We start from the raw sequence: 19,359 nt of genomic DNA, 5'->3' as shown, positions 1-19,359 counted from the left end.
AAACTAAAGGCCCCAGTAGGTCATTGTGGCAGATTCCACCTGCTGAGGTTGGCGTTGTGCAAAGCAATGCTGGGATTTATGTGAGGTCATAAAAGCCCATGTGCTGATAAAAGGGATAAAGTTTTAACTTTTTCAGCAACAGAGATGAGACAGATGTCAATCGAGCCCAGTGTGTTCACTCCCACACAGTCCTGAGAAAACGTTTAATCAGTCAAAATAAATACCTGGGGGTGTGTAACGTGGATGTGCAGGGATATAAAGAAAGTTTAAATTTAACTTCACCCAACAAGCTATTAGAATGTTGCTTATATTTGGACTCATGAGTAATCCTCTAAAGTAATATATTTAACAGTCTCACAGGGCCCATTCTGCATGATTAATACTTTTGATACTTTATTTTTCACTGGTAATACTTATGTACTTTTACTCAAGTAGGATTTTGAATGGAGGACTTTAATAGTTGTTGTTTTTTTTTAACATAATTGTATTCCTACTTTAAGTGAAATATCTGAGTACTTCTTCAACTACTGATGTTTTAGTTTTAATTATCTTTTTTCTTTTTTGTAGCAAAGCCAGAGATAATAAGGTGTGCCAGCTCAGCTGCCCCTCCCACCTCAGTATTTATCTTTCTGTCTGCTTCTTGTCTGTCCTCTTTCAGAATTTAGAGGAGAAGAGGGGAGTGTTTGATCGCCTCAGCAATTTCTTCAACTCCAAGAGAAGAAAGAGCAGTGGCAGGCAGCATTCAGACGCCTCAGTAGATGCAGGTTCTCCGAGTTCCCCATCATCCCCCTTGTCTCCACGCTCACCCCAAACTGAACAAGAAGATGAGCTCAAGACTCCCACTCCTTCCCGAAAAGACATCAAGCAAACGGAGCCTCAGTATGCAGCAACAGAACCCCGAACTGGAGCAGAATGTGGCGACACCCTCAGCAAATGCCACAGCACCGCGAGTGTGACAGATAGTAACAGCAGTGGCCGAAGCAGTGTGAGGGAAGTGCATGTGTGCAGGGTCAGCACAGCCAGCAGTGAAAGGAATTCTGGGAATGTGACACCCACTGCTGTGGATGTTACAGCAACAACTCATCAGAGCACTGTTTCGAGCTCTGAATTAGGCTTTGCAGAATCAGTGGTGGAGGAAGTAAGCAGGAGGTTGCAGGTCTTTTCCAAGACAGCTGAGGCCCCAAAGTCACCTAACTTAACCTCTATAAGCTTAGCAACAAAGAAAGCTTCAATAAAAGTTGGACAGGAGGGTCACAGCACCTCCCTAACAGGAATAACTTTAGGTTCTAAGTCGTCCACCTCACATGTCATCATGACTCAACAGGAGGATGAAAACTCTCTAGATGTAGTGAGGGAAAACGCCGGAGCGAGGAGGAGGGGTCAGATATTCTCCGGGGAAATTGCAAGCACAGCATGGAGCCCTTCACCTGAGAAAGAGCGAGTGCCTGGAGGTAATTCCCCTGTCCAGCTCCACAAAGCCATATGGGTAGAAACACACCTGGGAGAGGAGGAGTACAGGGGGAGGGAGGGGGAGAAAGAGAAGGATTTAATGAAAGAAGGGGAGGAGGGTTTCAGAGCAGACTCAACTCTCGTGCTGGCTATACCTGTCACAGTGATTCCCGAGGACGACTCAGCTGCAGACAGTCCCGCTACCCCCGCAGAGATTTTGCCGTCCAGTGGCAGCTTGCCAGAGTCAGCCATCTCCTTGGCACCGACTACAGGGGAGTTCCAAACAACTTATGAGCAGCCAGAGGAGGCTGACACTGGCAGAGACTCAAAGAAAAGTTCCCTTAAGGAGAAACAGGAGAAACGCAGGTCGAGAGAAATTCGTGTTACGCGCAAGACTGTGAATCTGCCTTCGAAACACAAGGTTTTTGCCCATAAGGTGTACGTTAGCCCAGAGCCAAGTTTGGACGGGAACGAGCCAGCAGGAGAGGAGGACAGCAGAGAATCAACTTCAAAGACTTCAGACAGAGTCCTAACAAAGGAGAAACTGTGAGTATCTGCCTATTTTAATTTTCTGTGGTTATTGCTTAAAAGCCCCTTTGATCCTGAGGGAAAGAGAAAGCGGGGGAGCTAAAGAGTGCAAAGCCTGCGTGCAACCCGAGCTCTGAGTTCCCATGCTCTATTGTACTAGAGGAGAACAGTATAAGCTAAACCAGTACTGAGGCACTGAAATATTCATATACACTACATCTACCAATACAAAATGGTCACATTTTATAAAACATGTTATGCCCACAATTCCTGAATAGTAATTACATCACTTCACCATAAACGTAATAGTAATAAAGTCAAAATTATTTCACGTTCAAGTTTCAATTGAAATAAAGGTCACCTCTGTTGTGTTTACCCATGGTGTATATTCACTACTTGAATAAGTTAGTCATTACAGAACCTGATGGGCAACTAGCGACTACTGCCTGCATACTTTTGTTTGCATTTAGGGTAACATGGTTACACTTAGACACATGCCTATAGAAAAAAAGGCATGGCATAAAAACAATTACTGCTCTCAGATGACTGAAAAACCAATAGAAGCATGACCACTATATCTGAATTACTGTGCACTCCAGGCTATGTACGGTCATGCCTGAAAAATGCCTGAAGAATGAGGCTGATTTATAGTTAAACTACTCCAGGGTGATTCTTGTACATAGCTGAAGTTTGACCACACAGGGTTTTAGCTCTTTTCTGCCCTTGAGTTTGAAATCTAATGCAAAGTCTCAAGTTTAAGACGCTTAAGTCTTCACAATATGAAAATAGATTTACTTATTTTATTTGCCTGTAAGTACTTTTTCAGTCCAACTGGAGAATTTAATAAATATAGTATTCATTGTTCCACATTTAAAGAGGCACAGAGGATGAATCCGATTTACTTTGATGAACTCTTGACTTTCCCTCTACCACCACCATAAGGTTGACTTTTTAGTTCTTTATTTACATATCTCGACAAATTTTGGATGGATTGCTGTAGAAATGAGTTCACATATTCATGGTCCCCAGAGGATGAATTGTTATAACTTTGATCCACTAACTTTTCATGACGTGCCATCATCTGGACAAAATTTCATTTTCTCCGACACTCTGGTTTATGACCTGCAAAATTCATAATATTCACATCAGCCTCAGCTGTACTTTGTGTTTAGTGCTAGTAAGCAAACATTAGAATTTTCTTTTTGTTAACTTAATTCACTAAACCAACATGGGAAACAACATGGGTAAACCTACTAAACATCAACATGCCAGCATTATCATTGTGAGTGTGATGGCATGCTGATGTCAGCATTTAGCTCAAGTACAGCCTCACAGAGGCACTAGCATGCATGTAGACTCTTAGTCTTGTCAATAGAAAGCCTGTTATACAAACTGGAGACTTGGAATTCGAAAGTTATTGAGTTGCATAATGGTAAATGAAGGGTCCAGAGTTTTTGCAGCTTGAACAACATTAGAGACTAAACATCAGGATATTTGTGCCTCTGGTGCATTGATTTTGACCATTCTTGTTAAAATCAGTCTAATACTAAATCGCTAGAGTACCCCTTTAAAACTCAAATGTGGTTTTAAAGGCTTTTCTGTTAATGTTCCTCTCTCTCTTTTCTCACAGACTGCCAAGCCTCCAAAACAACAACAATGTGGAACTCAAGGAAGCCAAACATGAGCCACTCACAACAAAAGATGAGACAACACACTCTGACACAAACACTCCTGCACATCTAGTTAAAGAAAAACCAGTCTCAGAGGTCTCTGACTTTGATGATACCTCTGCAACCTCAGACATGCACAGAGTAAAATCACAAGCTGCGGGGTCTGGGGCAAGAGGCCATGGGACTAACCAGGCTACACCCCCTAAACGAGGGGTTAAAGCAGCAGCAGAGAGTCGGCATACCACAGTAAGTGGAGCAAAGACCCCATCCTCAGCAGCTGTAAGCAAGGCCAAAAATGTGATAACAAAGGCAAAGGACTCCACAGAGGGCATGAAAGTGGGAACATCCAGTGATATGCCACCACAAGGGGAGCACAGCAATGAGAAAACAGCTTCTATGTTACCAACATTAAAAGACCAAAGCACCAGTGGTCCCTCAAGTGCAACGGGTTCAAAGTCTAAAATCCCAAAAAGGTCAACATCAGATGCTGATGTGAAATCACCAGTGACACCAGATAAAACATCAGTGGCTGATACCTCTGGGTCAGTAGCCACTTCCAAGATACAGAAACAGCCTAGAGCCAAAGAAACATTGAAATCTCCGGCCACTACAACCAAAGCTGGCAGGAAACCATGTTTTGAGGAGGCAAAGGGAGGGAAAGCTCTGTCAGGAGACATTTCTCCCACAAAAACAACCCACAAGACAGTAATAAAGCCTATTAAAGAAAAGTCAGATGACATTGACTCTGTGAACCTGGTAAATGGCATGGAGAAAGACCATGAGGAGAGTAGTATTAAAACAGGACACTCAACTGTGAGGGAAAACCTGGATGTCAAAAAACTGCAGCATCTGGATAATAACGCTTCCATGACATCAAAGAGTCGGTTACCTGTTTCATCTCCGACAAAAAAGAGGAACGATGAGGTATCTCAAACAAGTGGAACCAACCATAGAAAAATTACATCTGCTCAGACAGACTCAGACAGATCCAAGTCAGCCCAGAAGAGTCCAGAGCAGCAAGAAGCAGCTCATGTGGAGAGACCTGCCAGTGAGACACCTCCACCGCTCCCTGAAAGTCCCAAGAAAGGTAAGACAGCAGTCATGATGTGGTATGCTACACAGTAAATCAATCCGTCATAGTAGTTAACACCTTTGTGAACACAAAATTCTTTTTTTTTTTTTTTTTTAGATAATTTGTTTTTTCATGTTTAAAAGGAATAGTTTGACATTTTAAGAAATACACTAATACACTTATTCACTTTCTTGTCTAGAGTTAAATGAGAAGATTACCACTCTCACATCTGTATAGTAAAGATAAAGCTGGAGCCAGCAGGTGCTTAGCTAAGCTTAGCAAAGGTAACAAAATCTGTATAACAGCACCTCTACAGCTCACTAATTAACATGTTATATTTAGTTTGTTTAATCCATTCAAAGAACAAAGTGAAAAAGACGCATACTGTGTTATCAGCAGGGGTCATGAGTAGCAGTATTTCCTGGTTGGGAGCAGTGACTTCAGGACGCCTCCAGGAAGTTACTGTGGCCAAGACATACCACCCCCCCCCCCCAATTAAAACCACTATGTGTTGAGTTTTCTTTTTTTGGGTTTTGTGCAGATTAACTAATGAAACAAAACATGTTAGTTAGAGAGTTTTAGAGGTGCTGGTAGGCAGAATTGGTTACCTCTGGACAGAGCCAGCCTCGCTTTATTTCCCTGTTTCTCAGTCATAAGTTAACTGGTTACTGGTTCCAGTTTCATATGTGCCGTACAGACAAGAGAGTGGTATCGTTCCTTTCATCTAACTCTCAGCAAGAAAGAAAAGAAGCGTATTTCCTAAAATACCAATACAATGTAATACTCACACTATTACTTGAAGATAAGGACTTTTTGCCTCTTGAGATTGTTTTTTTGTTGTTTTAAAGTTGTGTGTGTGTGTGTGTGTGTGTGTGTGTGTGTGTGTGTGTGTGTGTTTCCAACAGGAGGCATGCTGTCAACAAGACCATCCAAACACCTCTCTAAAGTAGGCATTAGCCATGACGAGAATGACACACCGAGTTGTGTGTCTCCACCTCCTACCAAGCAAGACAAAACAGTCTCATCAAGGCTCTCCAAACATAGCGACAATATCAAACAACACCAAAATAGTCCAGTAAAGGATTTAGCTGATCCCTCATCTCTAAGCAAGCTTACAAGAGGTCAGAGAAGCTCTGACAAAGTCAAATCCAGGACTCTTCAACATTCCCCAACTAGGAATTCTACAAGCACATCCAAGTCTAAACTGGAGAATAGTAACACAGAGACAAGTGTCAAAGCATCTGAGATTATTGTAGCAGATCACGTTAAGGACAGTGCCAGTAAAATCAAAGTGAAAGAAAAAGATGCAGTGGAATTAGAGGAGAGCATAACCAGTCCTACTACTGAAGAGATTTCAAAAATCCAACCAATACAAAATAATGGTGTGATTATTACAGTAAACGCCCCTAGCTGTGAGGTTCCAAGTAATTTGCCAATCACTGATGGAGACAGTGCTCAGACTAATAGCCAGGGAGGACAGTATGAAGCCAAACAACAAACTAAATTTGGGCCTTCACCTGAAAATGTATCTGACATTCAAAGTGACAACACCACACCAGAACAGAAAACACTGTTATCACCAGAAATGTCTTCAGAAAAAGTAAAAGACAAGCCCCTTTTAGAGACAACCCAGCTTATAAGTAACACAAAACAGGATTTAATCCAGGAGAAAGGCCTTTCAGAGCCATATTCTGCAGTGCTGGCTCAGGACACAATACCAGTTCATGAGGATGTAATGAATATGTCAGCCAAACCTGTTGTGGGTGAAAGCTTTCACTGTGACATAATGACCCACTCTGATCATGAAGATGTTATGCAGGGTAGTGTTTCCCTTAAAGAAACAAATGAGGTCACCTTTAAAGAAAAGGCTACCAGAAATAATCTTCCTAAATTAACTTCAAAACACCAAGATGCCGAACAGCAAGATGTATTTTCAGCCCCTTTTATTTCAGTTGATGCTAAAATGGCCAATATAGAGCAGGGACAAGAACATGATAAATTTGATGATCAAACCCCAAATATCATTCTTGAACATGATAGATTGCCCCCCACATTAGGCAGAGATTCAATAAGAAATGTTGAGGTAGAGGAGAAAAATAATGAGGAGATTGGCAGGAAACCAGCAGCGGCTTTGGACATTCAAACAGGGACTGTGACTGTCTGTGAATCGCCCAAGAATGTTGAAAATCAGCTGGACAAAGAGCCTCTTTTATTAGCAGGAGAATCTGAAAGGCAGGAGAAAGAGTCAAAACCAAATGAAAAGCTGAATGACGCGGCAGTGGAAAGCAGCGACTCAAAGACCAGTTGCAAAGAGGAGGCCAAGGCCATAACCATCGAGGATAAAGCAGAGAAAGACATTGCAAAACCAAAGAAACCAACAGATCTATCATCAGTGGAAGAATGTTTACAGCCTGACTCAGGGGAGGAACTACACACAGTAGTTATAAATGCCCTGGAAAAGAAGAGGAGCGGGGCAGAGCAAGCAGAAAAAATAAGTGCACTCGATGAGAATACAGCCAGTGTGGTGGATACAAAAGAGGAATGTGAGATCTTTTTGAAAGAAAATGCAAAGAGTGACATTAAGGACACAGAGCAAACAGAGCAGCAGATAACGGCATTAACAGTAAAAAATGAACTGGAACCTAAACTACATCTAACCAAAGATGAGGAGGTCAAGGATAACAACGCAAATCAGGAGGAAAAACACACTGATTTTGTAAAGGAGGAGGAGGAAACTTCAGAACTAAAAGCTGTAAGCACTGAAACTCAGAGTGCTGAAGGTACTAAGAAGGAGAATGAAACAAAGAATTTATCAGTCAAGAGTTTACTGAGTGAGATTTCAGAAATTAGCAATCAAGAGGAGCAGAAGTCTGTAATTGTTAGAGAACAAGATGAGAACATTAAAAAACCAGACAGGAATCTCAGACAGGAACCAGAAAAAGTAAGAACGAAAGTTCAAGAGAGTACAACTAAGAGCCAAACGGAAGCAGCTAAAGGCCTCAACTCGGTAAGCTCTGAAGGCATTAAAGAAAAGACTGAAACCGATGATTTATCTCTGAATTTGGTGTATGAGATGGCAACTGAGAATGCTAATTCTGAAGTTGGCAACCAAAAGGACCAGATGTTTGTATTTGTTAGAGAGCAGGATGAGGACATGAAAAAATCAGAGGAAAACTCACCAGGATCTCAAAGTCCAAGTACTGACCTAAAACCGGAACTGGACAGTAGAAGAACTAAAGTTCCAGAAAAGACAACAGAGAGCCAAATAAAAACAGATACAACTCAAGAAATAAAAGCTGTAAGCACTATAACTCAGAGTGCCAAGAGTACTAAAGAGAGGGATCCATCAATAAAGAATTTAGTGAATGAGATTGTAATTGAGAAAGCTGATACTGAAGTTAGCACCAAAAAGGTCCAGCAGTCCACAGTTTTTAAAGCTCAACACAAGGAGATGAAGAAACCAAAGGAAAACACTGATCAACCCACAGATTTCAAAGCTCCAAATGCTAACCTAGAACAGAAACCAAAGACTGTAACAACAGAAGCTCAGGAGAAGACAACAGAAGATGCCAGATTAGCTGAAAAACCAAGTGTTTCCACAACCAAAAAAGCAGCTAATAAGCCTGATATGAAACAGGAAGAGAAAAACCTCATTAAAGAAGCTGTTAAAGATGAAGTGACAAGGCAAGAGGATCAGCAGATGAAGGCATCAAAGATAGATGCCAAGAAAGAGTCACAATCTGTTTTCATAAAATATGCACCTAGCAAAAAAGGCGATGGAGAACAAAGAGCTACAATACCCATTCATGCAGGCACTCAGAATGATAAAGACACCAAAGAAAAAACAAAAACTGAGGAGTCATCAACAGAGTCCAGTGATACACATGGAGGGTTGAAACAGGAACTGCAGACTGCAAGAGAAGAGGAAACCATAAACCATTGTGATCCACAAAAGGCTGCAAAGCAATCACTCAATGGCAGTTCACCTCTTCCCATTGCAGTGAAATCATCCACTCCACCACAAAGTCTTCAGCTAAATAAAGAATCTCCATCTAGCTGGTTAGATGTGGAACATCATCAAAAACAGAAACGGGAAAACAAAAGAAGACTAGATGCCACAGCCAGTGAGGACGAATCTCTTGAGCCTGAGGACTTGGATGATTTTATCAGGAGCATTAACAAAGGCGGCATGCCTTTCTCTCTACCTCCAAAGAGACGCATTCGTAAAATGTCCCCATCTCCACCTTTTGCCATGCCAGCCATCAAGGAGGACCATTTTGAGAGAACGTTTGATCCCAAGGAATTCAAGTTTGGCTTAAGGAAAGATGGCAAAAATTTAAGGGATCCTTCTCCAGCTATGATGATAAAACAAAACGCTGCAAACAGGGAAGGACGGACTTTGGAAAAACATGGAAGAGACAAGTCCATGCTCATATCTAGAGACCAAATGGAATCACTTGATGAGGTAGGAGGAAAAGTCAAAGAGGGGGCTAAGGTTGAAGCAGGAAAAGAAGAGAAACAAAACAATGGAGAGGAGCCTGGGAAGCCAACGTCACGGCTAGGAAGGATATCCATCCTCTCTAGCTTACTGAGTTCCCCTCGGACATCCAGGAGGACCAAAGAGGAAGCTTCCTCCACCTCAAATAGCACACTTTCATCTAACCAACAGCAGGACCTGCCTTCGCTTGGAAAGCAGGGAGTTGTTGATTCACCCCTGCCTGGCGTCAGAGCAGTTAAAGAGGGTGTGAAAGGTACAGAACCATGCTCTGCTGTGGTTGGTGGTACAGGTACAGCCAGTGAGTCAGCACTTAGCCCCTCCTCTCCTCCTTCTCTGCCTTCATTCTCGGAGATAAAGCTCCCTGATCATTTAGAGAAATACTTAAAGAAGAACAAAAGAGTGCCTGAAGTCTCCCAGAGCTCCAAACAGACAACTAAAACTAAACTGAATCCTAAGGAGAGTACTGCTATGGACCAGACCTCGATACCAGGAGTACCTAATATTGATGTGGGCCTAAAGGGTCCTGAGGGTCTGCCTCCAACCAGCAACTACATCCAGCAGACTCCTCGAAATGGACTTTCCACTTATAAGAACAAGGTAGGCAATTGAATATTTTATATGACGAGCTTTAATACTTATTTAATACTTTGACATCAGTTTTTTGTAATTACTAATAGTATTTTGCTGTCTAGAGAAATAACCCAAAGCTTGAATGGGTTTTGACTTACCAGGCTTTAAACATGCATTGGTATCACAGAATTCATCACGCTGATATTTCATAGTTTATTTCCATGGTGATACAGTTCTCAGTGTCATATCCTGCTCTTTTGTTTTGCATGGCTGTTTCAACAAAGTCATGAATCATTTGCAAGTGAGGGCAGGAAGAAAGAACATGTCCTCAGTCAGGAATTTTGCAGAGGAGATCTTTGCCAAGATCCGCTCATCTACAGCTCAACTGTCACATATCACAATAGGATATTTGCATCAAAATGCAAATAAAGCACAAATATGAAAAACATGTGTTTAGATGGACAGTGTACACAAGATACCTGCTGCACAGGAAGTATTCATTTCTCTCCCTTTAGACCGCTGGCATGTTTTGGTTTCTTCCAGTCTTATCTTACATATTCATTAGACTTAATGCGCAAAGACTCCTTACGCATTGGTGTATAATAAGAAGTTTTTCTTATTTCTAGAAATAATTTGGGGCAATTTGGTGACTTTAAAGTGTTTTTTAAAGTTCAGGTTTATAATTGAAATATAAAACTTCCTTGCAGACACCTGCAGTCAGAGGGTTCCACAAAAGGCCTGGAAAGGTATGATTAAATGTTATTTATACACATTTTCGATCACATTTGTTTGTTAATACAGTGTGGTGTCACAGATTGCAATGACGTGTGTATTTCCTGGTCCAGATTGTCATACACCAACATGATCAGTTTCAAGGGGAAGCGGTTGAACTCCATTGTGATGTAGAGAACGCCACAGGAATTAAGCTGTCCCCTGTCATCTCAGTCAGAGTCATCAGAGGATGGTAAGGATCTTCTTGCTGCTCTAAAGGCCCTGTAGGTTTAATTCTGTATGAATGCTAATGTTTACAAGTGTTATTCCCAGAAGGCACAGGGGGTGAGAAAATTATTTAGTCCTCTTTGGTATTGTTGTGTAGCTGATAAATCTAAATAACTATGCAGGTGATGTGACTGGTCTTTGCACTGTCCCCTGCCAGGCTGCCTGCACTATCCTTTCCTCTTGTTTTCTGAAAATGTCCATTCTGTCCTCGAATCCAGTCCATGTTTTCTCTTTGTCACAACAAGTATCTACTTGAGACATCCAATGAAGTTATGTAGCTGTTTAATTAGATCTTCAGCCATCCATGAACTAATATTGATGAGAATCCTTTCTGATTTTTGGTGTAATTCTGTCTCTCTTTAGCTGGCTCCTCTATGAAAAACCTGGCTTCCAGGGGCGCATCATTGCCCTTGAGGAAGGCCCTACAGAGCACATGGTGAACATATGGGCAGAGGAGGAAACTCCAACCACAGTAGACCATATGGATCAGCCTGTTCCAACAGCACCTATTGTCATAGGTTCTATTCGATTGGCAGTTAGGGTAGGTTATTGAGTACTGATGTAATCAACCTTGGATTATATTGTTACTATGTTGTAATGTCATCATTCTGCGGAGGTTTTATAGGTCTTTGTTTGAATAAATAGGACTGGATATTCAACTTCAACACTCTTTTAGTGCTGACTATCCAAAACTTGCCAAATACCAAATGCTAGCATCAAATGCTTTCTCAAAGTTGTATTCATATTTACCTATTCTTTGATTAGACAGTTTTTGACTTAAATCATAATTTCGCCAATTTTAGACTATTTGATTTACGCCACGTTTTAAAACTGGCATCTTACCAGATACCAGAGTTTCAATTCTGTTACCAAAAATGTGTATCAGTTATCATATTAGCATGTATTCACAAGTTTTGAAAATGTGTAAATATGAATCTTTACACAATATATGTTTATTTTGTGTTTTACAGGACTATACTTTATCCAGAATCGACCTGTTTGCAGAGGTGAATGGCTTGGGAAGGATGTCTTCTTACTGTGATGACACAGTAGAGCTCGGCTCCTATGGTCTTCCACAAACCACTGGCTCCATTAAAGTCCATTCTGGAGTGTAAGTTTATGCCACTCGTTTAAAGTAACAGAGAATGCAAGTAATTGGGAATGTTGCATTATGGAAACATCTAGAAGTTACTAGTCAGGGTGAATGTTGAAGTGGTGCACAAACTAATATTTGGCATGTTGTATCTTGTAGGTTCATTGTTGTAGGCAATTCCGATAATTGTACTTTTAAAGGTGCAGTGTGTAGAATTTAGTGGCATCTAGCAAAACAGACAAAATAAGAATCATGTTTTCGTTACCTTAGAATGAGACCTTTATATCTATATAGGGAGTGGGTCCTCTTCCACAGAGGCTGCCATGTTGCACCGTCATGTTTCTACAGTAGCTCAGAATGGACAAACAAACACTGGCTCTAGAGAGGCCTTTCACTTTATCACGGCCCTTTCATGACCAAAGTAGGTTCTCCTACACACTTGGAAAGGGAGGGAGAGGAGTGGGGTATTGAGTTTGTTGCAATCTGCAACCTCACAGCTAGATGCCATAAAATCCTACAAACTGCACCTTTAAAGCACACAAAGATGCAAACTTTCTGGAGACTGTACAGGAAAAGGTCTGTGTACAGCATCTGTTTTGTGTCTATAAAGGAATGCAGGCTGCAGACTTGAACTTGCAGTTGTCATAATTTTAACTGCTGCTGATTATTAATGGTTAACATTTACATTTTTCAATTGGCTCATGTAGAGAGTGAAAGTAATGTTATTTTCTCCCTACATTATGTAAGGGTTAGGGCAGGTTAGCTTTACCAAAGTACTGTAAAGGAAAAAGTCACTAAATGTCTCATCTGCCATAACCATAATGAATAATGTTGAGGACAACTTTCTTTCCTCATCCTGTCTCCCATGTTGTGTCTGTGTGTCTTTAGCTGGCTGGTGTACAGTGATCCTGGATTTGGGGGTTTCATAGGAGTGCTGGAGGAGGGGGAGTATCCCTGCCCAGAGAGCTGGGGTTTTCCTCAACCCTTCATTGGGTCACTCAGACCCCTCAAAATTGTACAGTATATGCAATATATGATATATTTTAGCATTACAGTGTCATTTTGTCAATTGCGTCTCTCTGACAAATGTGCCTCTTTATTACAGGGACCAATAAGGGTGGAGCATCCTAATGAATTCAAGGTTTGTGCATTTATCAATATCAACTGTTGATGGAAAGCACACACAGTTTGAAGTGTCAACACAAAGACTCATGTGTTGCAGTTGTTGTAACTAGCTTTTGTAGAATCTGGTTTAGAGCTAAAGGAAGGGTGAGAAAGGAAATATTGTTTCAAATGGGTAACATGAATCACACAAGTTTAGCCCAGGCATATTTATCTACTGTGATTCAGTATTTCAAGGGCTTTGCTGTAATTCACATGGAACTGGGAAACATTGCGGCTTTAAATTATACAGAGCCTGGCAGCAAGCTGGCACATGGTACCAGTCTCTCCATTACTGTAGGACTCAGATTTGTTTTTTAGTACTACTAAATAATCAGCAGAAGAGACTGAGAGAGATTTAAGTCATACTATCAAATAATAGAAATGGTGTGAGCCATTACAGTACACAGATGACAGGCCTAATTTTTGATGTTCTTTTTATCTTAAAAAAGCAGACTGAAGCAATAATTTTACATGATGTTCAAAATTTACATGGGGGTCAAATGTAATGCTGATAGTGTTTTATAGTCAAGCGGGAAGAATCCTGTCAAACATATTTAAAGTTACTCAGTTTTAAATCCTGATGCACAGAGTTCCATGAGGAGGAAGCTGAGTATATTTAAGTCTTCTGATGAACTTTTCACTGTGGTATCCCAACGTTCTTGTGCCAGGAGTTTCAAGTTCATTGAATTAGCCAAAATATGTTTGGAATTGGTATCTCCAGAGCAGAGTGTTTGATACTTATTTAATTCTATTTTAGAACATAGCCACCATGAAATAATCAGTAAATCAAGTTTTATTTCATTTTATTTTTATTTCCAACATAACTTTTGAATAAGAAATGTCCACCCCTCAACCCAATATTAATACTGGCAGCATCCAGTACTCACTTATTTGTGAATAAAGCAGTACACAAGTTGTAGTTGCTGTGGTGTCTGTGTCTGACCAATCAGTGACATTCAGCCTCTACAAGTTCTGCCCCAATAGTTCCTGAACTATCAGAAAGTACTACCCCAGGAGCAGGGACTTTTTTGGCTCCTGGAACTACTGTACAGGAACTTCTAGTAAAGTTCCTTACAAGGTTCTTGGTCCTGTGCTGGAAACGTCCTAGAAATTTCCTAAATATACAGAAGCTCAAAGAGAAAGCTCAAAGAAATGAAGAACATATCCATATACTTTTTTACTGTGTCTCTGGTATGTTGACAGCTCTTAGCAGCCCAGTCTGTACGTGTAGCCTGTGCACTGAGTTGACAGACAGATGTGACATATGTCAAGATTTATCATACTGTGATCTGTGGAATGAACGGCATTCTACCTCAGGACAGGAATGAGCCAGAAAACATAGGGACACAAACCCATTTAAACTGAACACATACACACACACACACACACACACACACGAATAAGGCCTCTGTCTGCAACTGAGCCTCATCTTTAACTCCGTCCTCTCTGTCTCATCCAGGCTTTAGTGTTTGAGAAGCCCAACTTTGATGGAGAGTGTATAGAGGTGGACAGTGACGTGTACAACTTAAGAGATGAACAGGAAGAAGAAGAAGAAGCAGACAAACCTGACGTGAATAAGAAAACACTATCTACAGTGGGGTCCCTCAAGATACTTGGTGGTCTGTGAGTATCTGAGTTCATAGATGCAGGGGTGGGGGTGGGGGTGGGGGTGGGGCGGTCTATCAACCAGTAGCCAATCAGCTGTGAATGGGCCTCTTCCAGCTGGTTGGACGATACTTTGTCGAATTAATATCAAATAAGGAAGTAAAATTGGGAAAAATAATATCCAGCATGCTGTGTGCTTAACAAGTGTGTGTTATCAGATGGAGTGGTTTTTCTGTCATCTTGGTGACAAAACGTGAGATAGTAGTAATAAAAAGTGTTTTGTCCTCATAGCTGGGTGGGCTATCAAGAGGCAGACTTCGAGGGCCAGCAGTACATCCTGGAGGAGGGCGAGTATCCTCACTGCAGTCACTGGGGAGGATGTGAGGATGGGTTCCTGTCTTTCCGGCCCCTTTGCACAGTAAGTATCATGTGAAATATTCATCTGCAATATCTTTGCTCAATCTTGCTTCAATCTTTGGTGATAAAGTCCGATTGCTGTGATTTTTCTGCACGTCACCTTCCAGAGCTCAGTGACTGCTTCTATTGATTCTAAATGAACTGGAAACATAAAAGATTAAATTTCCTTTGTTTGTTTTTCTCTAAGAGAGAGAAATGGGTTTGCACTTTCTTATTATTTCACTGTGTCATTATCTTCCTAAGGATTTCCTGTCCCCACACGTCAAATTGTTCAGCGGGCGGGGCTTTGATGAGCTGGGGCTCAACGTGGACTTGCTAGGTCCTGTCCTCAACATGGAGGATATCAGCCATGGTATCAAAACCCAGTCCATCAACGTCATGGGTGGCGTGTAAGTCAAACTGTTTCTGTTAAAAAACGACTACAGAAGGATCTACTTTTTGCTTTGAGCAATTTAAAACCGTAGAGGGAGACATTTTGATCCTATTGTCCACGCCCTTTTAGTTTTGGGTGTGTGCTTCTCAACTTACAGGCATGACTAAGTGTTCTGTCACTGTACATACAAGCATGCTCACTTACACACACACACACACACACACACACACAAACACACACACACACACACACAAAGCCCCAGAGGAAACAATTATGTAACTGATCTGTTATACTATATGATTACAAAGGATGTGAAAGGTTTCCATCTCTTGAGGGTGAGGATTTATATTGATGGTGATATTGATGCTCATTAATAGAAAGAGTTAGTCACTATTAAAGACCTTTCAGATGTCTCAGCAAGGAAAAGTGACAGAAAAAAACATACAGTAGGCTGTAGATTCAATATGGAAAACCCACACACAGCTAAATTTCTCCCCATAAAGTTTAGGAGACTGATGACAAAATATCAAAGTATCAAAATGTGTAAAAGGTTTAAAATACAAAATGCTTCTAAATGGTTTGAGATACATCTTTAAATCAGTGATTCATCTTGAATTCTGCCTTCAAAACATGGCTCATATTTTCAGTGAACAGATTTTTTGTCAGTATGAGTTGAGTGAATTAGTTAATTTTTAACACACCTTTATGTAACATTCCACTGTTTGCTTTACATCTGCCTCGCCTACTGAATCGTTTTACAACCTCTCAGAAGCATGGACTTCCTCTTTTTATAATGACAGCATACAGTTCAAGACATTGATTTAATCAGGGAGCCAATCTGGGCTCCATTTCCCACAAGCATCTAAAGGCTGAGATGGTTGTAAAATTTATAATTAAGCTTAAGAGTTGTTCCCAAAAGCACCAAAAACCACATGTTTTATTTAAGTTTTTATTGTTTTTGCTCATTTTGAATTCTATACTTTCATCATCAACACTGATGTTCTTTGCCTGGTGATATTTGACATGAAATGTGTGATAATGTTTAAGTTAGAAAATAAAATCAAACTAATACATGCAAATTAATTCAGCATCATCATCATCATCATCATCCTCTCTTCTTCTCGCCTGATAATCTTCTCTTCTGGCTGAAATGCCTCTTTCCTAATGGTATATGTTCAGGTTCCCTATCTTCTCTTTTCTTTTTATTTATGGTATTTATGTTGTTTGAAAAGATGTAAATCCTGCTGGTCTAATTCAGAAATAATGAATGACATTCACAATAGCCGCCACTGCTTCATTTTAGTTTTAATATGAGCTTCAGAATAACATCTGCCTCGAGCAGCAGTGATCAAAGTTTACTTTCTTAACTGGCTTCCTCCATATAACATGAATTATTGACTGTAGACTGTCCTCTTAACTTCTAAGATCTATCATCATTGGGAAACAAGGCTCCGATTAGTAAGGCATGGTGCATTCTTAAGATTATGAAGAGACACTTTTAGTTGTTTGTAATAAATGAATTCTCTCTGCGTGGCAGATGGGTGGCGTTTGAGAAGCCTGGATTCAGTGGAGAGCTCTACATCCTGGAGAAAGGCCTGTATGCAAGTCCAGAGGACTGGGGAGCCCAGAACTTCAAGATATCATCAATACAGCCCATCGTCCATGTAGGAAATTCTATGATACTAAGCTTTTTAAATTGACTCTTTGCTACAACAAAGTAGCCAGTTAAATGTTAAGAACTCTGTTCATGATCTCTCTTCCTGTCTGTTCTACAGGACACGCTGATAGGGACAACAAAATTCAAGGTATCATCATTTCTTTTCAGGCTTTGTATGAAACAGATTAAGCCATTACTCCTCAGCAGTGAAGAATGTTGAGTGTCTGGTTGTCTGTTCTGGCTGTTTCACTGAGGCTGTTTGGATGTGTGTTGCTGTACAGGTGCAGCTGTTTTCTGAGCCAGGCTTCAAGGGAACGCTGGTGGCTCTTGAGGACAGTGCAGCAGCACTGGATGAGGACTTCCTGCCCAGGTCCTGTAAAGTGCTGGCTGGCAGGTACAGTAGGCACAACTGAACCGGAAATGTCACATTATGTGTAGGCGATATCATGTCTGGCTGGCTGAGTCAATTCTGTATTGGATTTGGTTCACACATTTTAATTTCACATGCATCTCTGAGTCAGGGGATTTCTACAGCCCTTAGCTGAGAATTTTTAGAAACACGCTGTACGAACTCAATATTTTCACCTGACAGTGACAGGAAAAAAACTTATTATTAAATGTCAAAAATCATAAATTTGAGAGCACAAAGTAATGCTATAATACATGTTTTAAAAGATGACACTCAGTTATTAGAACAATATGACATCAATATTGTGTGTGTGTTTATGTGTCAGCTGGATGGTGTATGAAGGAGTCCAGTTCACAGAGAACATGTATATCCTGGAGGAGGGAGAATACCCCAACACAGAAGCCATGGGCTTCCTGTCCTCAGACTCTACCATCCGCTCCATACAGACCACTGGACATGTGAGTACTGTGAATATGTATGTGTACAAGGAGTATGAAAGGCCGTGTTTGATCCATTTGTGAAGCTCACTCTGCCTTGCTGGTGATTATAAGAATCAGAAACAGGTTAATTGCCAAGTAGGTTTACACATACAAGGAATTTGCCTCCACGTGGTGCATAACAGTCAAAAAATAGAAGAGAAAAGAGAAAAATAGCACTGCCACGAAAGATAAGTGATATAACTATATAAATAAAAATGTACAATTAAAATGTGAAATATATTTTTACCATATAAATATAATGAAAATATATTCTATGTGGGAAGAGCTATGGAATTGTACAAAATATTGACCAGGAATGTGTAAAAATTCACAGTATGAAAAACAGTATAAAAGGTACGTGTAATGTGCAAATGTAAGATTACATTAATCATTCTGAACGAGAGTATCGATTAAAGGTGCAGTGTGTAAGATTTAGTGACATCTAGCAGAACCGACTTGGCAGAAATGGAATATAATAATCAAAAGTATATTTTAATTAGTGAATAATAACCTGAAAATAAGAATCATTGTGTTTTTGTTACCTTAGAATGAGCCTCCCTGAGGGAGCGGGTCCTCTTCCAAGGAGCCCGCCATGTTGCACCGCCATGTTTGTACAGTAGCCCAGATCAGACAAACTAAACACTGACTCTAGACAGCTGTTTTTTGCGAATTTCGCAGCCGCCGTAGGTTCTCCTACAGGCTTGGAAGGGAAGGGGGAGGGGAGAGGTATTAATTTGGTTGCAATCTGCAACCTCACAGCTAGATGCCACTAAATCTTACACACTGGTCCTTTAATTAACCTCCGTGTTTTTCTTGTGTAGGAGTTCTCTCTGCCCTCCATCGTCTTGTTCAGTAAAGCGGGCTGCAGAGGTCGTAGAGTGGTGTTGACCAATGGAGCTGTGAACCTGCTGCAGGCAGGCCTGGATGCACGCATACGCTCCCTGGTGGTGGAAGGAGGAATGTATGTCACCGTCTTTATTTTTCTACTATTATCTTTTAAGGCACAATCTGTAATCTAAATGTTAACCAAAGGTAGTCTGACTACAAGCAGAATACAGTTACAAGCTGCTTTTAATCCAAAGCTGATGGACAGATCTGTCAACACACACACACACACACACACACACACAAACACCAGACCTCAACACAACTGAAGTTATTAAAGTTTTATATTGATGTTTGAATATGTTTTAATTAGTTTTCTTTGTAGTCACTAGTATTTTGTATTAGACCGAGTTAAATAACACACACAATGTTGCTGTTCCATATGTATACCATATAGTTTTTACACAAGCATTTTATTCAAACTCTCAGCCATTCTGTGTTGAGGAAATGCAAAACGGACAGTGGCAAAACTTTAAATGTTCATATTCCTG

At 40.7% G+C, this 19,359-nt stretch overlaps 1 protein-coding gene across 1 annotated transcript in view; it reads left to right on the top strand.

Moving 5' to 3' along the window:
* crybg1a (crystallin beta-gamma domain containing 1a) overlaps positions 1-19,359 on the top strand; it is a 46,863-nt gene that overhangs the window by 24,581 nt on the left and 2,923 nt on the right. Inside the window, exons 3-19 of the mRNA XM_067614261.1 lie at positions 659-1,995; positions 3,608-4,734; positions 5,625-9,814; positions 10,495-10,533; positions 10,633-10,751; positions 11,150-11,327; positions 11,758-11,897; positions 12,768-12,894; positions 12,985-13,020; positions 14,503-14,666; positions 14,940-15,066; positions 15,309-15,454; positions 16,976-17,102; positions 17,214-17,243; positions 17,377-17,489; positions 17,830-17,962; positions 18,805-18,944. Coding sequence (XP_067470362.1) covers positions 659-1,995; positions 3,608-4,734; positions 5,625-9,814; positions 10,495-10,533; positions 10,633-10,751; positions 11,150-11,327; positions 11,758-11,897; positions 12,768-12,894; positions 12,985-13,020; positions 14,503-14,666; positions 14,940-15,066; positions 15,309-15,454; positions 16,976-17,102; positions 17,214-17,243; positions 17,377-17,489; positions 17,830-17,962; positions 18,805-18,944 — 8,273 coding nt within the window. The remainder of the gene's footprint in view (positions 1-658; positions 1,996-3,607; positions 4,735-5,624; positions 9,815-10,494; positions 10,534-10,632; positions 10,752-11,149; positions 11,328-11,757; positions 11,898-12,767; positions 12,895-12,984; positions 13,021-14,502; positions 14,667-14,939; positions 15,067-15,308; positions 15,455-16,975; positions 17,103-17,213; positions 17,244-17,376; positions 17,490-17,829; positions 17,963-18,804; positions 18,945-19,359) is intronic.

Source organism: Thunnus thynnus, chromosome 16, assembly GCF_963924715.1.
Source record: "Thunnus thynnus chromosome 16, fThuThy2.1, whole genome shotgun sequence".
Classification (NCBI taxonomy): Eukaryota; Metazoa; Chordata; class Actinopteri; order Scombriformes; family Scombridae; genus Thunnus; species Thunnus thynnus.
Note: the sequence above shows the minus strand (reverse complement) of the source record. Positions and strands in the feature narration are given on the sequence as shown.